The sequence below is a fragment of the Podarcis erhardii genome (genome assembly GCF_964252035.2).
Source record: "Podarcis erhardii genome assembly, chromosome: 7".
Lineage (NCBI taxonomy): Eukaryota > Metazoa > Chordata > Lepidosauria > Squamata > Lacertidae > Podarcis > Podarcis erhardii.
Genome location: NC_138511.1, coordinates 44,839,939 through 44,855,506, shown reverse-complemented (window position 1 = coordinate 44,855,506; position 15,568 = coordinate 44,839,939). Strand labels below are relative to the sequence as shown.

At 43.4% G+C, this 15,568-nt stretch overlaps 1 protein-coding gene across 18 annotated transcripts in view; it reads left to right on the top strand.

Annotated features, from left to right (window-relative positions):
• The window catches only part of ZFHX3 (zinc finger homeobox 3), a 349,711-nt gene that overhangs the window by 253,576 nt on the left and 80,567 nt on the right, over window positions 1–15,568 (top strand). For 17 of the 18 annotated variants that reach the window (XM_081871759.1, XM_081871758.1, XM_081871756.1 and 14 more), the window contains one exon: window positions 10,150–10,224. The exons of the other annotated variant lie outside the window; for it this stretch is intronic. In XM_081871759.1, the coding sequence (XP_081727885.1) occupies window positions 10,150–10,224 (75 nt within the window). The remainder of the gene's footprint in view (window positions 1–10,149; window positions 10,225–15,568) is intronic. 18 annotated transcript variants of the gene reach the window in all.

Sequence of the window (15,568 nt, the reverse complement as noted above, 5' to 3'; positions counted from 1 at the left end):
ACTGAGGACAGAGCTAACCCATCCATGAAGCAGGGTGAGACAGCTGCCTTGGGTGGCGGTAGAAAAGCAGTGCCAGTTTAACGCCAATTTTTGAGATCTTGAAAGATCTCACATGGTATGGGAGATCTCATGAGATCTTAGCAAGATCGTGCCATAAATTGGCACCAGTACCAACAGAGAAGGGTAGTGTGGTGGCTGTGTCAGTGGCACAGCTGAACAGGATGGTGCTTCCATTTCTTCTCAAGGCTATCCCTGCCAGAAGTGAATTTCTCTTGCATATCTTAAATCCTGAAAGACCACCTGCCCAGGAAGCAAGATCTTCAGGGCATGTTTAGCCTGGAGAAGGAAAAAGGAAGGGGAGACATGATAGCTCTTCTTCAGATACCTGAAGGTCTGTTATGCAGAAAATAGAGCAGACTTGGGCATTGGAACTAATGGATGGAAATTGCAAAGAAGTGGATTTCACTGAACATCAGGAGATACTAAGGTAGTGGAACAGACAGCCTTGGAAAGTGTTGGGTGTTCCGCCCCCCCGCCCCCCGAGGTTGTCCATATGACAGGGATGCTGTAGTTGCAGAGTCCTACATAGCAAACCCTGCACTGAGCAGGGGGTGAACTAAATTTTCTCTAAGGTCTTATTCAACTCCAATCCTCTGTGTCACCATGGCCAAGTTTGATATCACAAAGAAAAGATACAGTTGGTGCTCCAGCTGAAGTTGTGTAAATGCATTAATGCCAACAGTTGCCACCTGTGTATCCAAACACAGACTAGAATCCTGGAGTAACCCAAACCGCTAGCCTGATTCTTAAGAAGAGAATACTACTCGCTCTAAAAAATCCCAGGATAGTCTTTCCTTGTGGGTTCATGTAGATTAGAAGCTTAAACATCATGGAAAACAGAACAGAACCCTCTGGGGGCACCATAGGGCACTAGCCAAGGGGCCAGACAGGAGCCTCCCAGCACCACCTTTTGGAACCAGCTGTCCAGGTAAAACTTAAACCACTGAGCGACATCTCAGGAGGATACCCTGGGCAATAATGGTATCAAGTCAATGAAACCAATAGGGATGTATTTCCGTTTCTAGTTCCTGGCATAGGACATCAGCTAAGGTGATCAAAATTGTTTCAATCCCTTAACCAGGTTTGAATATGGATTTAAAGTGGCCTTGATAATGTGTTTCATGCAGCTGAGAGACCATTTTGGAGCTGAGAGACCATTTTGTGTTCAAGCACCTGGCCCAGAAATATAATGTTAGACTGACCAGAAATTATTCAATTGAGTGGGATTCAGGGAAGGCTTTTTCAATAATGGCTTTTTTTAGGCTTGGTGAAACCACACCCTTATGTAAGGAGGCATTTACCACTCTCCTTAATTAGCCAGTTTCTCCTCCTCACTGTTTTTACCAGTCAGAAAGGCCCAAGGACACACACACACACACATGGTAGGCCTCACCTGTCCACATCCTTGGGCTGTACAAATTGAAAAGTAAGAACAAGTAGTTGCTCTAGGTAACGCCACAGAACGTACACTAAGACTAGTAACAATAGGTTACTGAGGATTCCTCCTACTCCCCCTTAAGGCTCATGAGGCATCAGGCCCGTGGTTACACGAAATAACTTCGCTGGATGAGACTGCAGGGCACAATGGCGATGGGAAAGTAAGCTTGCTTTGCCATCATTATTGCCACGGCATAAGTCCCTAAATTGTGTTCTAGTTTGAGTTGAGTTCTGATTTGTCCCAAATGTGCAACTATATTTCTAAATCATTTGCTGAGGGACTAATGGGATGTTTCCCATGACAGCCTTGCAGTTACTCCTTGAGGTGAGCTCACCTGCTTGCATAAGAGCTGTGCTTCCATGCCAGTGTGGGCAGGAGGGAGGTGCCTCTGCTGCCTCTCTGGACAGAAAGCAGGCCATCGTTGTTTTGACTGAGTATTTATCTGAAGGTGGATTTTGCCTGAGGGCTGTTGTGGCTATAGGAACTGAGTCTCATGGAAAAGAAGGCGAAAGCCACAAACCCAGCAGGTGCTAGTAGCAGAAGAGCCGAAGAGAAGCACTTGAAAGGAGCCAGGAGAGAGAAATATGGTCCAAGGCACAGGAGTGCTGCTTGGGGTCTTGGAGTCTCCTGTAAATCATGGTTACTGCACTTGATTCAGCATAATTGATGCGGCCTCGTTGCCCACAGCTGATGAGGATTATATCAGCTTGGTTTAACAGTCTCATTTCCTACTCCCAGTGCACCCTTGTTTTAATGTGTTTCAGTTAATGAGGTAGAAGAGAGGATGAGGTGTTGCCATTTATACACAGCCAGAATCTGCGCAGAGGCTCCACCAGCACAGATACAGCTACTCTTGGGCATTGAGAAATCCATTGCTCACCTTCCAATGGATGTTTCTGGCTCATGGCTGCAGGGGTTCTGTTGCAGGCCCCACCTGAACCATGTATAAGGCAAAGCATTCAGGGGGGGAGTGTTTGGATCCCCTGTGCACAAAGCCTTTGTAGCTGGAAGCAAAAGGCTTAGGTGTCTGGGGGTCTCAAAATCAGAAATGTGTGTGGAAGAGTTGAGGGCAGAGCATAGCTTCCTACCTGCTCCCCAAATCCTATTATTAGGAACTGCTGCTGAGGTTGATGTTCTGTGGCTGTCTGTGAGGTCTTTGGCTATGATAAGGGTTTCTTGTGACAGAGCCTGGGAGGTCTTTAAGTTGTCACCCTTAAAAACTGCCCTCTGCTGCTTTGGTAGTGGGTAGTGTTCTATCTGAGCAGCAGCTGCCTGCAGGTGGAAGGGACACCCCCTCCTCTAGTTAACATTCTGGTGTGAAGTGTCTATAAATAGTTAAGCTGCCTGTTATCTAAGGCCTGGCCTGGTGCCAGGCCTTGGCATCAGCTGGCTGCCAGCACAGCCCCCAAGGCCTGCCTATTTCAGCACTCCTGAAGGCAAAGCTGCTGTTGGTTTAAGCAGGAATTAAATAATTACCACGTCTTAGCTCTCCCCACCTTCTCTGGGCTGACACTATAAATTGTCAGCCTGCTTGTATTTAATGCGAATTATGTCATATGGTATCCCCTTTGATTTTGACATGCCTCAGTTTGTAAATACATGAGCCTCTCAAAGGATTGTGGTTAGCCTCGGGGGGCTGAGTGGGGAGCAAGCACAATGCTTGCCTCTTTCAACAGGCGGAGTAGTGCCTGGCATGGAAAGTGCTTGCTGCTGCTCAGCATGTGATGAAGGGAGGTTGTAGGAGAGCTGGAGAGCCATGGAGTCCCCACCCCCAGCTTGGCGGGGATCCTGTTGTGCGGTGCTGTGGCTGTTTGCCTTCATGAGGCTTCTCCAAAAATGTGGGTTCCCAGGCAGATGTGTGCTGCAGCTGTGCAGGCATATAAATGAGCTTTGCATGAGGCAGCTCCTTATTTGGCTTCAGCAAAGTACAGCAGAAACAGTTGGGGCCAGATGTGTGAGATTCTCTTGCCAAGCAAGTGAAGGCTGTCTCTTCAGCATGCTTTTCTGAGCCCTGTTTTCATGTTTGCATTTTTTAGTTGCTACAGGAAGGGGGCTTCTGAAACTTGACCTTAAAGTAAAATGCAAAGCTGTGATTGTAAGAAACAGTGGTTATAAGCTGGGTATAAACCAGGCTTCCCCAAACTCAGACCTCCAGATGTTTTTGGCCTACAACTCCCATGATTCCTAGCTAGCAGGACCAGTGGTCAGGGATGATGGGAATTGTAGTCTCAAAACATCTGGAGGGCCTAGTTTGAGGAAGCCTGGTGTAAACAAATCAACAGGTAGTTAAAAAGTATTATTCTGGGATATTCTCCACAGAAAAGTGGTGGAAACCAAACAAATTTTCTAGACTTGAGACTGAAAATAGATTCCTTAAAATGTGATTCAGTGAGTGGTGGTCTACTGGGGTCAGAAAGGGGTCTTTTCTCTCACTGCATGGCAACCACTACAAACAGGGCAGGTTCTTGAGTGACACTGAGATGTACCAAAATCATATTTTTTAATGTCGTGGATCAGGGGCTTACAAAGTAATTCGCCTTAAAGTCAGGTCAGCTGGGCCTAGGGAACCATCTCAAAATGTGACGGCTCCTTGAACCTAAGAAGAGCCTGGTTGCTGAAAGTCCAGCTTATCTTGTCTCCTGTCTTCCCATAAGCAGGGCATGAAGACAACAGCCCTTCCCAACTGTGGCCCTCAAGCAACCTTCATTCAATAGCAACCCATGTCTTCTAAACAAGGAGGGTTCAGTTAGCTCTGGTGGCCAACAGCAGTTGATTGGTGCATCCTCCCATTATTTTGCCTAATAAGCTTTTGAAGCCCACTAAACAAGTGGCCTAGGGACGCGGGTGGTGCTGTGGGTTAAACCACAGACCCTAGGACTTGCCGATCAGAAGGTCGGCGGTTCAAATCCCCGCAACGGGGTGAGCTCCCGTTGCTCGGTCCCTGCTCCTGCCAACCTAGCAGTTTGAAAGCACATCAAAGTGCAAGTAGATAAATAGGTACCGCTCTGGCGGGAAGGTAAACGCCGTTTCTGTATGCTGCTCTGATTCGCCAGAAGCGGCTTAGTCATGCTGGCCACATGACCCGGAAGCTGTACGCCGGCTCCCTCAGCCAATAAAGGGAAATGAGCACCGCAACCCCAGAGTCGGTCACGACTGGACCTAATGGTCAGGGGTCCCTTTACTTTTAAACAAGTGGCCACCTCTGTATATTGTGGCAGCAATTCCTACAAGTTAATGACGGAGACAATTAGGAGATAACCAAACCAAAAGTTCAAAAAGGAGTGGGAAATTTATAAGGAATATTTTAAAAAAACAGTGCCCTCAGATCAAAACCTGGACATGCTTTGATTAATTTTTGCAAATTACAATATGGATTAGAAGTTCAGTGGTACCTCGGGTTACATACGCTTCAGGTTACAGACACCGCCAACCCAGAAATAGTACCTCGGGTTAAGAACTTTGCTTCAGGATGAGAACAGAAGTTGTTCAGCAGCGGCAGCAGGAGGCCCCATTAGCTAAAGTTGTGCTTCAGGTTAAGAACAGTTTCAGGTTAAGAATGGACCTCCAGAATGAATTAACCTGAGGTACCACTGTATAGTATTCAAATAACAGAAGAAACAATGAAATGATTAAAGAAGCAGTTTTAACAAATAGATAAGACAGACCTGCTTTGAGGAAGACAGAAGTCTACTAGGGAAGATAAGGAATTGGAAATGAAGAATATGGCGGCATAAGTTCTTTTGTAAGAACTTATTGATTTTGTTCTTTTTTCTGTTATGATTTTTGTTAATCTATTGTGTGTTAAGTAAGAAAACTAATAAAAAAGCATATTTTTTTTAAAAAAGTTAATGTATGTGTTGTGTGAAAGAACGTAAGAAGAGACCTGGCTGTAGCTGGATCAGGCCAAAGGGGGCCTATCTAGTCCAGCATCCTGCTCTTTCAATGCCCAATCAGAGGCCTCTTCTGGAAAGCCCACAAGCTGGATGAGAGCAGAACAGCGCTCTCCCCACTTCTGATTCCCAGCAACTGGTATTCCGAGGAATACTTCCTCTTGTAGTGAAGATAGAACATGGCCATCATGGCTAGTAGCCATCAACAGCCTTGTCCTCCTTGTCTTCAGATTCACTGAATGAACCCAGTAGGTTCTAGTATTATGTCTACAAATTCTAGTAGAATGAAAGAGAGGAGAGAAAAAAAACCCTTTTCTTTTTCCAAAATGTTCAGTTTTATACCTGCTTTCCTACACCCCCCCCATTTCCCCCTCTTTAGGTAAAATTACCCAAACAGTTTAGCTTTTCATTGTGGACTGCAGGCCAAACTTCAAAGACTCTCCCCAAGGGAAAAGGGGTTATTGATGGCTTCCGAAAGCCCTTGATGTTATGGATATGTGGAAATCCTAAATTCTAGTGTTAACCCTGTATGTATGTATGTATGTATGTATGAATGTATGTATGCATGCATGCATGAATTATTATAATATGAAGCAACTAAAATTGCTAGGCATTCTACAAAAATTTAAAGCAAAGGCTCTGCCTGCAGGCTTACAATTGAAAGCATACCATGATGGTAGAAAGGTGTTCTCTGAGGTCAGTTCACACTTTAGTAGTGGAATGCTTTTTGCACAGTAATAGTTAGCTTGTGTATCTTAGGAGGTCATGGATCTGTCCCACCACTTTCTCAATTGTGCACTAGGGCAATATGTTCTTATAATATGAATCTGATGGTGTGCTAGTGCCCCTCATAAAAAAGCATTGAGATGAAAACCAATGCTACCTTCTTGATCAGCAAATGTAAAATTTGCCACATGTCTGATCTCCAAGTTATTGGCTTACAATTTAACATTGCCTATGCAGGTGGATTGCTGCCGTGAGTAAAGAAAATAGCCAAGTTGGGCCTTCACTTTGGTTGGATGCCTCTAATTTGCATGTTTTAGCATTTGCACATCCCTTCTGTGAACATGGTTAATGATAAAACTAGTTGGCTGGGCTACTGAGTGTTTCACTGAAACAATTGCCCCACAAATAGGGATTGGAACTTGGGTCTCTCCAGTCTCAGTCTGATGCTGTAACTGCTAAAAATCCATAGCATGGATGTTCTGATCCTGGAGGGACCCTAAACCCAAGGGAAACAAGCCAAGGTAAAGCGCTGGGACTAGGGCTTCCCAGAGGAGACTGATTGCAGCAGAGGCCCACGGGAGACTGAGAGATGCTCCTTCCTGGTCACTTGCTAGGTTATAAGGTACACCTGGTCCCTCTCAGGCTTTTCCTTCCTCCTAAGTAGACTCCTGTGGATGACGTCTCCTGGCAACTAGGGTCACATCTACATGGTACATTTAGAGCACTGTTATGACACTTTAACAGCCATGAAGAATCCTGGGAACTCTAGTTTGTTAAAGGCATTGAGAATTGTAGCTCTGTGAGGTCAGTACCCTTAATAAAGTACAGTTCCCAGAATTCTTTGGGGGGAGCTATGATTGTTAAAGTGGTATAAGAGTGCTTTAAATGTATGGCGTATTGGGTGTGGATATGACCCAAATCTGAATTTCCTGCCGTTGGCTCTGGATTTCCCACATGACATGAAGAGGTATAGTTGGGTTGAGGCATGGAGGGATTTACGTTGGGGACTGGCAAGATGCCTCAGGGTAGCTGAGTACTACCCAGCTACTGGGTAGCTCAGTGGGGGCTCAGTGGGCTATCCAGAACTGCCACTGGGGGCAAGGACTTTATGCTGGGTCCCAGAACTCCTACTTGATGAGTGCCTACTGAATACTTTTGTATTCTAGCACTGCTCTGAGATCACCCCCTATAATCAAGTTCATGCACTCATTGGTAGGCACTGTGCATTAATTACTATCTCATTTCTTAGAATGAGATAGGCCTTTGTTTGGCCTCCAGAATATATGCCTTTGTTTCTGTTACACACCATCAATTGGTTGCCCAGTGACAATATAGCTACTATATGCATTAAATAAATGACTTGAAGTAAATGTGTTTATTGGGAAATGAACAACCCAGAAGAAGATCTGTTGTGCCTTTGACTGAGCGTAGGATGGGAGAAATTGAGACTGATTCTTTCCAACAGAAGCAAGTCTCACAAAAGTTAGTGACCATAGTTCAAGTGGCCCTTGTTTCCCAGGGAGGGTTGCAGAATTGCCCCCGCTTATGTGGACCTGTTTCAACTTGCATGAATCTTGACGATGTTGTGCTCCTCAGTTGTCCATAAACTAGTGACCCCTTTAATAGGCTGTATCTCATGTGTCTTACATTCTTGGAGCTTATGCAGCAAGTCCCTGGTCTCACTTGAGGGTCCAACTAAAGCTGCCTTTGTCAGGTGCTTTGGGACTGAGTGGCTCTATGGGCTTCTTGGTGTTCTGCCTTTATCCAAGACTAGCCCATTGAAGCTACTCTGGGGTCATTTCTGGAGTGCTTCTGCCTTGGGGTTCCCAGTAGAAGCTTATCTCAGAACAAGCTGTGTGGGCAAGGAATTGGGGGTGTTAGCTGGTTTCTAGATCTAGTTGGCAAAGTGCTCCTTTAGTGAGCAGTGGACACAAATAGGCAGAGCAAGAGAGCACTACCAAGATTTGATTCACACTACCTTTTCATCTCCTGGCTGAACCTCCAGATTTCTAAAGACACAAAGTTGTTCTGATAAAAAGTAATTAATCCATGAAACTTGCTTATTGCCAGATGGTATATAGACAGGAGGTTTTTATGATTCTGACAAGGGTGTTTGTGTGATAAGTAGAAGACAGGGTGTAAAACCTTAAGAGCTGAAGTGATGAAAATCTTATGTTGAGGTTTAATGTATGCAAGTGTTGAAGCCAACCTCAGAGCTGTGTCAGGATATCCCAGAGATGAAGCCTTCCTAGTCATGTCATTTATTTATTTATATTTATTATTTCCTTTTGTATGTATACTAAATGCAAGGATATGCAAGATCGGCAACTTGTATTTTTTAATTAAAAAATAGAGTAAATGTGAAGGCATAATACTGTTTCAATAATGAAATACTTTATTTTTTTTAAAAAAATAACACCTCATACTCACTCATATTATTCCTGTTGTGTTTTTTAGTCTGCAATCATTTTCTTGAAAAATATCCTAGGAAGGAAATTCCACAACCTTTTTAAGTTCTGCATAATTTTTTCCTAATACTTAATTTTTTTGGTAGATGTTGATATCTATCCAAGCTGCCTAGTTTTAACAGAAACCCAAGCTGGTCTGTTTACAGACTTCCCCTTCTGCATATCCATCTCTTGTGGAATGGATACTGTTTTTGTCTTCTGGTTTACGCATTAGATATTATTAGGTTTATTTATTGAAAGAATTTTTATCCAGAATGTGGTCTGAATTATTGACTGATGATGATCAGTCTACTACTTCATGAGGTTTTCAAATCTTGGTTACAGGACAACTCAGTTACTGTTGCTGCTGCTTTAAGGTTCAAGTACAGTTAAGGCTGGAGGGGGGGGGGAATATTTGTTCTACGGATTGGAGGAAGTCCCTGAACCTGCTGCATGCTCACTGTCTTTTGATTACAACTTCTTTATCATTATGACTCCGGCCTTCATCAGCCCCTGGACAGTCCTTTCAGATCTTGATGGTCATTGCAATGTTGTGTGCAGCAGTGATGTGGCACAGAAAAGCTTTTGGAAGGAAAATCTTTTCACTACTAGAAAATTATCTGCTTTAAAAATGTTTCATTGAATTGACTGATAACAAAATGAATGAACACAATACAGATCAAGTGGGGGCTGGAATGGATACAGTGCCAATCAAATCTAAAACAAAATCTTAATTAACCTTTTCCAGGTGACTTTCACTAGGAAGCACAAATATTTATGCACAGGTATAACAAAAATAATATGTTAACAGTTTTCAGAGCTTAGTCCATCTGTCCTTTAAAATCTAAAGTCAGTGATGCGTGTTTCTATTGAGTTTGTTATGTTTTAAAACACTTTAAAGTATTAATAAAATAACAATAACATTTAAACCATACTTTGTGTACCTTATTGATTCCCCCAGCCCCCACCAGTCAAATATTTAAGTTTGATTACTTTTGGCTATTGGAATCTTTTTAAAAGATAGCTCGGTAGCATTTAAAATTAACATGATATGGTGTAGTTTTTGTTTACTAAATGTGGGGCAAAGAAACATGTGAAGCAGGAAACATCCCCCCCCCCAAATTCCAGTTCAAATTGTCCTGGTGCTGGAATGGGTGTTGTGTGGGGGAAAGAGGATTTCCCATGTCTGGATCTCTCTTCTAGCTAGGCTACATGCTTGTTGAAAGCTTGCACCCGAGGCCAGAGGAGAATAACGCTAGCAGGTCATTCAACCTCTTTCTGAAAGAAGCAAGGCAGGAGAGCCCAGCTGGACTCCACATAGCAGCCTATCAAAGAGGTGGCATGAGAAGAGTACAAGTATCCTTATACAGTATTTCTGACTACAGTAATACAGTCCTCGGTTTGTCCTGTCTTATAACACCCACACTCTGAACAAAACAATGAGGTAGAAGGAAACTGGGAGGCATCCAAACTAGAAATTGTAATGAGTGGCCCTATATCTACCCTCACAGTGACCAGCTAAATGTAAATTTAGGCCATGACAATGTGTCAAAATTTCTAGACATGATAAATGATTGTGTCTTAACAGTTAGCCATGGAACCGACAAGAGGAGAGGCGACTCTTGATTTAATCCTATATGATGCCCTGGATCTGGTGCAAGATGTAAGTGTTGTTGAACTGTTTGGAAACGCTGACTACAATGCTAACAGATTCTACATGCATACATGCATACTGTCCAAAATGTGTTAACATAATAAATTGATTTTCAGAGGAGGAGATAGATAGATATGGCTGGAAAAAAGCAAAAAAGGAGAGAGAGCATAGAGGTTTTAAAAAATGTATTATAGTAGAGGCTCCAATAAATTGTATATTGTAAATTAGAATGAGCACAAACCAGTCCAAAACCCAGTGTCATTAAATAAGAGTAAAGGTGGCTGTAAGAGGCAAGAGATATTCCTTTTAAGAAGTAGAAGTCTTGCCCAAATATGGAAAATAAGAACACAAACTCTGTAAATGCAAATATGAATTGTCAATAGTGCAAGCAAATAAGGAATTTTGAGGAGCAGTTGCTATAGATATAAAGAAAGTTATAAATAAATCAGAAGTAGGAAAACAACTAGATGGATTTTTAGATGATACACATGTGAAAGGATTGCTATAGGAGGGCTGGAAGGCTGCCAAAAAGCTAAATCAACCCTCTACATCTATATTCAGTACAGATGCTGGAGAAACACCTATATTTGGACCATCATTTTAGGAGGAAGAGGAGGCACCTAACCAACAAACTGTAGTTTTGGTAGTAGTATTGGTTAAATACTGGCAAGTCATTAGGGCTGTATTAGTTCGGAGACACAATAGGTGCGCTTTTCACAAGCAAGCCTCCCCTCCCCCCGGCTATTGTTGCACCCCTTTGTGTGACTAGGATGTAAAATTGTTTCTGAGGGGGACATAATCTGGAGAAGAGAATGTGTCCTGTTGCCAAGGCTATGGGGTAGGGCTGATCCAGTTATGCTTGGTTGACTAGTTGGGGCGCAACGTGGTGTGTGTGTTCATCTGATTGTGCATCCACTTTCTGTTTCTGCTGGATGTGACCAGAGGCGGGTGAAGACTTGTTTTGCAGTGCTGGTGGGCAACAAAACTGCCAACATAGCTTGGTAAGCCAGCTAGCATTGGCCAGGCTACCTGAGCAAAGAAGATGTGTTTCTTCTGATGCTGCTTGGGGAGGAGAAAGGAGGGAAAGAAATCATGTGCGTAATGGCTGTGAAAACACATGACAAAATACTTGAAAGAGTAGAAGATAAAATGTTTTTTTCTACTATTTTCCACAGCTCACAACAAATTGGCACGACACACCATCCTTTAACAGACATATGCAGCATCTGCAATATGAACTTGCCAGGGGACTGAAAGATGCTCAGTATTACACCACGAAGATGGGGGGCAGGGAGTCCAGGGGAAAATGCATGAAATTACGGATTTCTTGTCCTATCTTCCACTTAATTTAGTGGAAAGCATTATAAAGACCAGAATAGCCAAATATAGACTTAGGAGTAGCTGCCTAGATGCTAAATTGGTGTGTGTAGGTATCCAGAGCTGTAGAAGCATTATCTTTGACAATAAAGAGTTAACTATCTGCTGTGTGCATTCCTTTGACTGAGAATATTAGCACCCCAGTGGTCCAGAACCAGGATCTCTTCCCCAGAAGTTCTGTGATTTTAATTTAACATATTTATTAAAACATTTATATTCTCCCTTTCTGTTGGGGATTCTTAGTTATAAAGTTTAAAGCAATATTTTAAAAGTAATAGATAACAGAAAGAGGCAGGGAAACACAGAGAAGATTTGTTTCAAGCGCAAAGTTCCCTTGAAAAGTCAAGTTTTAGCTGCTTACCAAAAGACAAGCAATGAGGCTAAATAGATAGGACTGCTTGGGGAGGATGTTCCACAGGTTAGACACAGCAGTCACAAAAGCCTCACCTCATGGGTACAGCCAAATGATGAATGAGTCTGCTCTTGACAGTTCCTGGTGCATTTGGAGATTCTAGAGATTGAACCAGAGACCACTGGCACCAAAGCATGTGCTCTACCCTTAAGCTATGGCTCCTAATGATGGGGATGCTGTTAAGGATGAATCATCTGTAGTGGAGAGCAGCAGATTGTTTAGCACTTAAATGGGATCTAGGATATCTAAGGTTGCCCTGAACTGGCACATTATAGGTCTTGCCTCAGTTTTCCCAATTTTCCCAGGATAATGAATTTTTCACACAAAGTTGATGGTATACACATATTAAATTATATGGTGAGCCTCAGACGTCTTCATGCCAGCAGCTGAGAAACAAGTACTGTTAACTCTGTCTCTGAAGACAGGATTAGATCTGTGCTCTAGGTGTTATTTCTGTTAACTTCCAAGTGAGTGTGTCCATCTTCCAGAGCTACTACACTAGTTTGTGGAGCTACCATGTATGCTGAATTTTCACCAACAAAAAGTGTCAGGTTAAGCTTCATCCCCCAATACCTTTTCATTAAAAAACTATTTTTATTAATTATTAAATTTCTACCCTATCCTTCCTCCCATAGGTGGTATGGTAAAGTAGCAAAGCAATATAATTAAAATATTAAGAACATCTAAAAATATTTTAGATGTGCTCTTTGCAGCTTGTTAGAAGCTTCTTAGTTCTATGTCAATTTACAAGCTAGGTAGTTTGGGATTGCATAGACAAAATAATGATACAAAGTCATAATGCAACCAATCATATTTGTATTATCACAGAGCAAAATCAGAGTGAGGGCAGGAAGCATTGCCTTCACTCTAAATGGACTGCCTAGTAATACCACCTAGCCAAACAGGTGGCTTCATGAAGCCAAATCAGAGTGAGGGCAATGCTTCCTGCATCTCTTGCTGGATATTTTAGCCCATTTTGCTGGCTTCCAGAAAAAATGGATAATGGTGGCAGGGATGGGAACTTTATAAGAGGCATGTTTTTTTCATAAAATGTGTACTCCCCACCAGTTCAGCCTTGCTCATAAACATGACATGATCATTTAGGTGAACCAAGCTGCTGTAAGGATTTGTAACTTCTGAGAAGACAGTCACATTTTTATGCTTAGGAATTGAGAAGATTTATCCCAACGTTTGTTTTCCTGCCTTCTCTCATTATGGCCAAAGAGCTGTGGAAGCCCTCACCAAAAAATGGTCAGGTTCAAGGTAGCTTCTGCATACATTCTTTGCCCCCTTCTAGCGTGTTCATAGTTCCATACCATTATTCTGCAAGGAGGCTGGCATGTACACACCTGAAAGGGATGGTTTCTGCTTCTAGGCCTCTTGATCTTGTTGCTGCTGGCTGGCTTCTGGTCTTTCCTCTGTGCAGCCTAAGGGCCCCACAGCCCAACAGTCTTCTGTCTTTCGAAATGGCTGTAGTGAGTGATTAATTAGGATTCTGTGGCCTGCTGTTCAATTGGGGAAGACTTGCTTGGTCCCATCTCTACTGCTGCGTGTCCACCTGCCCCTCGGGAGGAGGCCGTGTTGCTCTCTGAAACCTGCATGCAGAGCAGCCTCGTTAAGGACTGATCTGTTTAGCTGGCTTGTGCTGCAGCCGGGCTCTTGCCTCCCTCTGGGCTTTAGCCCCTCCTCATTAAGCCAGTTGGGGCTATTGATTGGGCGTTTGTGTTTGGAAGAGTCTTACTTACTCCATGCATTATCTTGACAGATTGATCAGACCTGATTGAGAACCTCTTAAAGGAACGAACAGCTGTAATGGGAAAGTTGGACTCTGTCATCCGTTAGGGTGATTCTGGGAGCGAGAGGAACAAGGCTGACATCTTGGAGCAATTGTATTTACAATTAACATGGCTGAAAACGATTGCCTCTATTGATCCCCCCTTCCTGCAATTACAGCCCCATTGTTTACATTCCAGCACTTCAGTTATAAAAAGGAAATTCAATAATTATTGCATTATTTAAAGTTAAAGTGCCACAGAGTTTGCTGGCTGTGCTTGCTGGTTGATTTAACGTTCAGTAAAATCTATGCTGAGCTCTCCATCTTTAGGCTGAGCAATATTGGCTTTTAATGAGGCTTCAAGGGTGGAGCAAAAATCCACCTGCCGGCCGTGTGTTTCTGTTGTTTATGGGGGATCCTGACAGAGACTCCATTGCATGTAGGTGTTGGTAGAGGAACAAACCTTGGGCTGGCCAGCCATTTCTGTACTAGAATGGATGGGGGGAAGCAAAGGGGTGAGCAATCTGAAATACTGCCCTAAAATAGATTTGCCTTTTGGTTCTATGGAAGGGGCAGAAGAAGGGTTCAGAGGTCCCAGCAACAGCAGCACCTTTGCTTGCTTCTGCCACTCTTAGCACAGGCTTCACAGAGCAGTTGACCAGGGGAGATGGCTGACTACTGCTTGCTGCAGTGACAGTTGCAATTTCTAATCTGCCCTGAGATATAAAAGGGAGTTTAACTATTTATAAAACTCAGAAGCCTTCTGTAACAGTGATGTGAACAAGCCATGTATGACTATGTCAGCTAGGATCCATGCAGTGCTGGGGTAGAAGAAGCATAAAAGTGAGTTCATTTTTAAATCCTGGTTTTATGTGTCTTAACTGTGGTGTTCAGTTAATCAATAGTTTCTGGCACTTGCTGCGGAGACTTCTGTTCCCTTTCTCTAAAACTGCTTTGCATGAATTATCCTTAGTTCCTTGACCCACCTTTTTGTTGACTCTTAATGTATACCCTAATGATGGAGAAACCACAGAGGCCTGACAGTAGCCACATTTGGGAAAAGCTGAGGGCACCATGTGAAAATTTTCTTGGCCCAGAAGAGCGGAATGTCCTGCAGTGTACAGGGGCATGTCTGACTCTACTGCATGCAAAGTTGAAGATGCAACTCCCCCTTGAAACAACTGTGTAGCCTACCTTCACTTGTCTCTATGCAGTTGTCCTAAAATTTTGGCAACATGAAGACATCTGGGCCCGATATATGACCTTCACAGAACCTACTGAGTGCTTTTACTGCTATAGGTTGAACCCAAAGCTTCTCACCTGCCCTCTTTGTCTCCCTTCCTCATGATAATCTAGAGTTGGGGAGCCTGTGGCCCTCCAGCTTCCGTCATCACTGACCATCCATTGACCATGCTGACAGAGGTTAATGGGAGTTGGTGTCCAACAACTTCTGGAGGGCCAGCCCTGGGAAACCAGAATCATAGTCAAGGAACTGGCTTTTCAGTTCAAATCAGTATGTATAATTCTGTCATTATCCATTGCCTTTAGCCTTCATTGCTTCCTTCTGTAGATTTACCAGTTCACAGTGCACCAATCGCAATAGAGGAGCCACAACTAGCAGACAATACCCACACACCTGTCAACTTCTAGAGTCCAGACCTTGCAGCCCAAAATAGTTTTGGTCTTGCGCACACCCAGCCCAGCATCCCCTAGACCTGCTTTCTCCTTGACTTCAACCCCTGTATCTTACTTTGTTCTACTGGACTCCTGATCAGCCTTGCAAGTGCTGC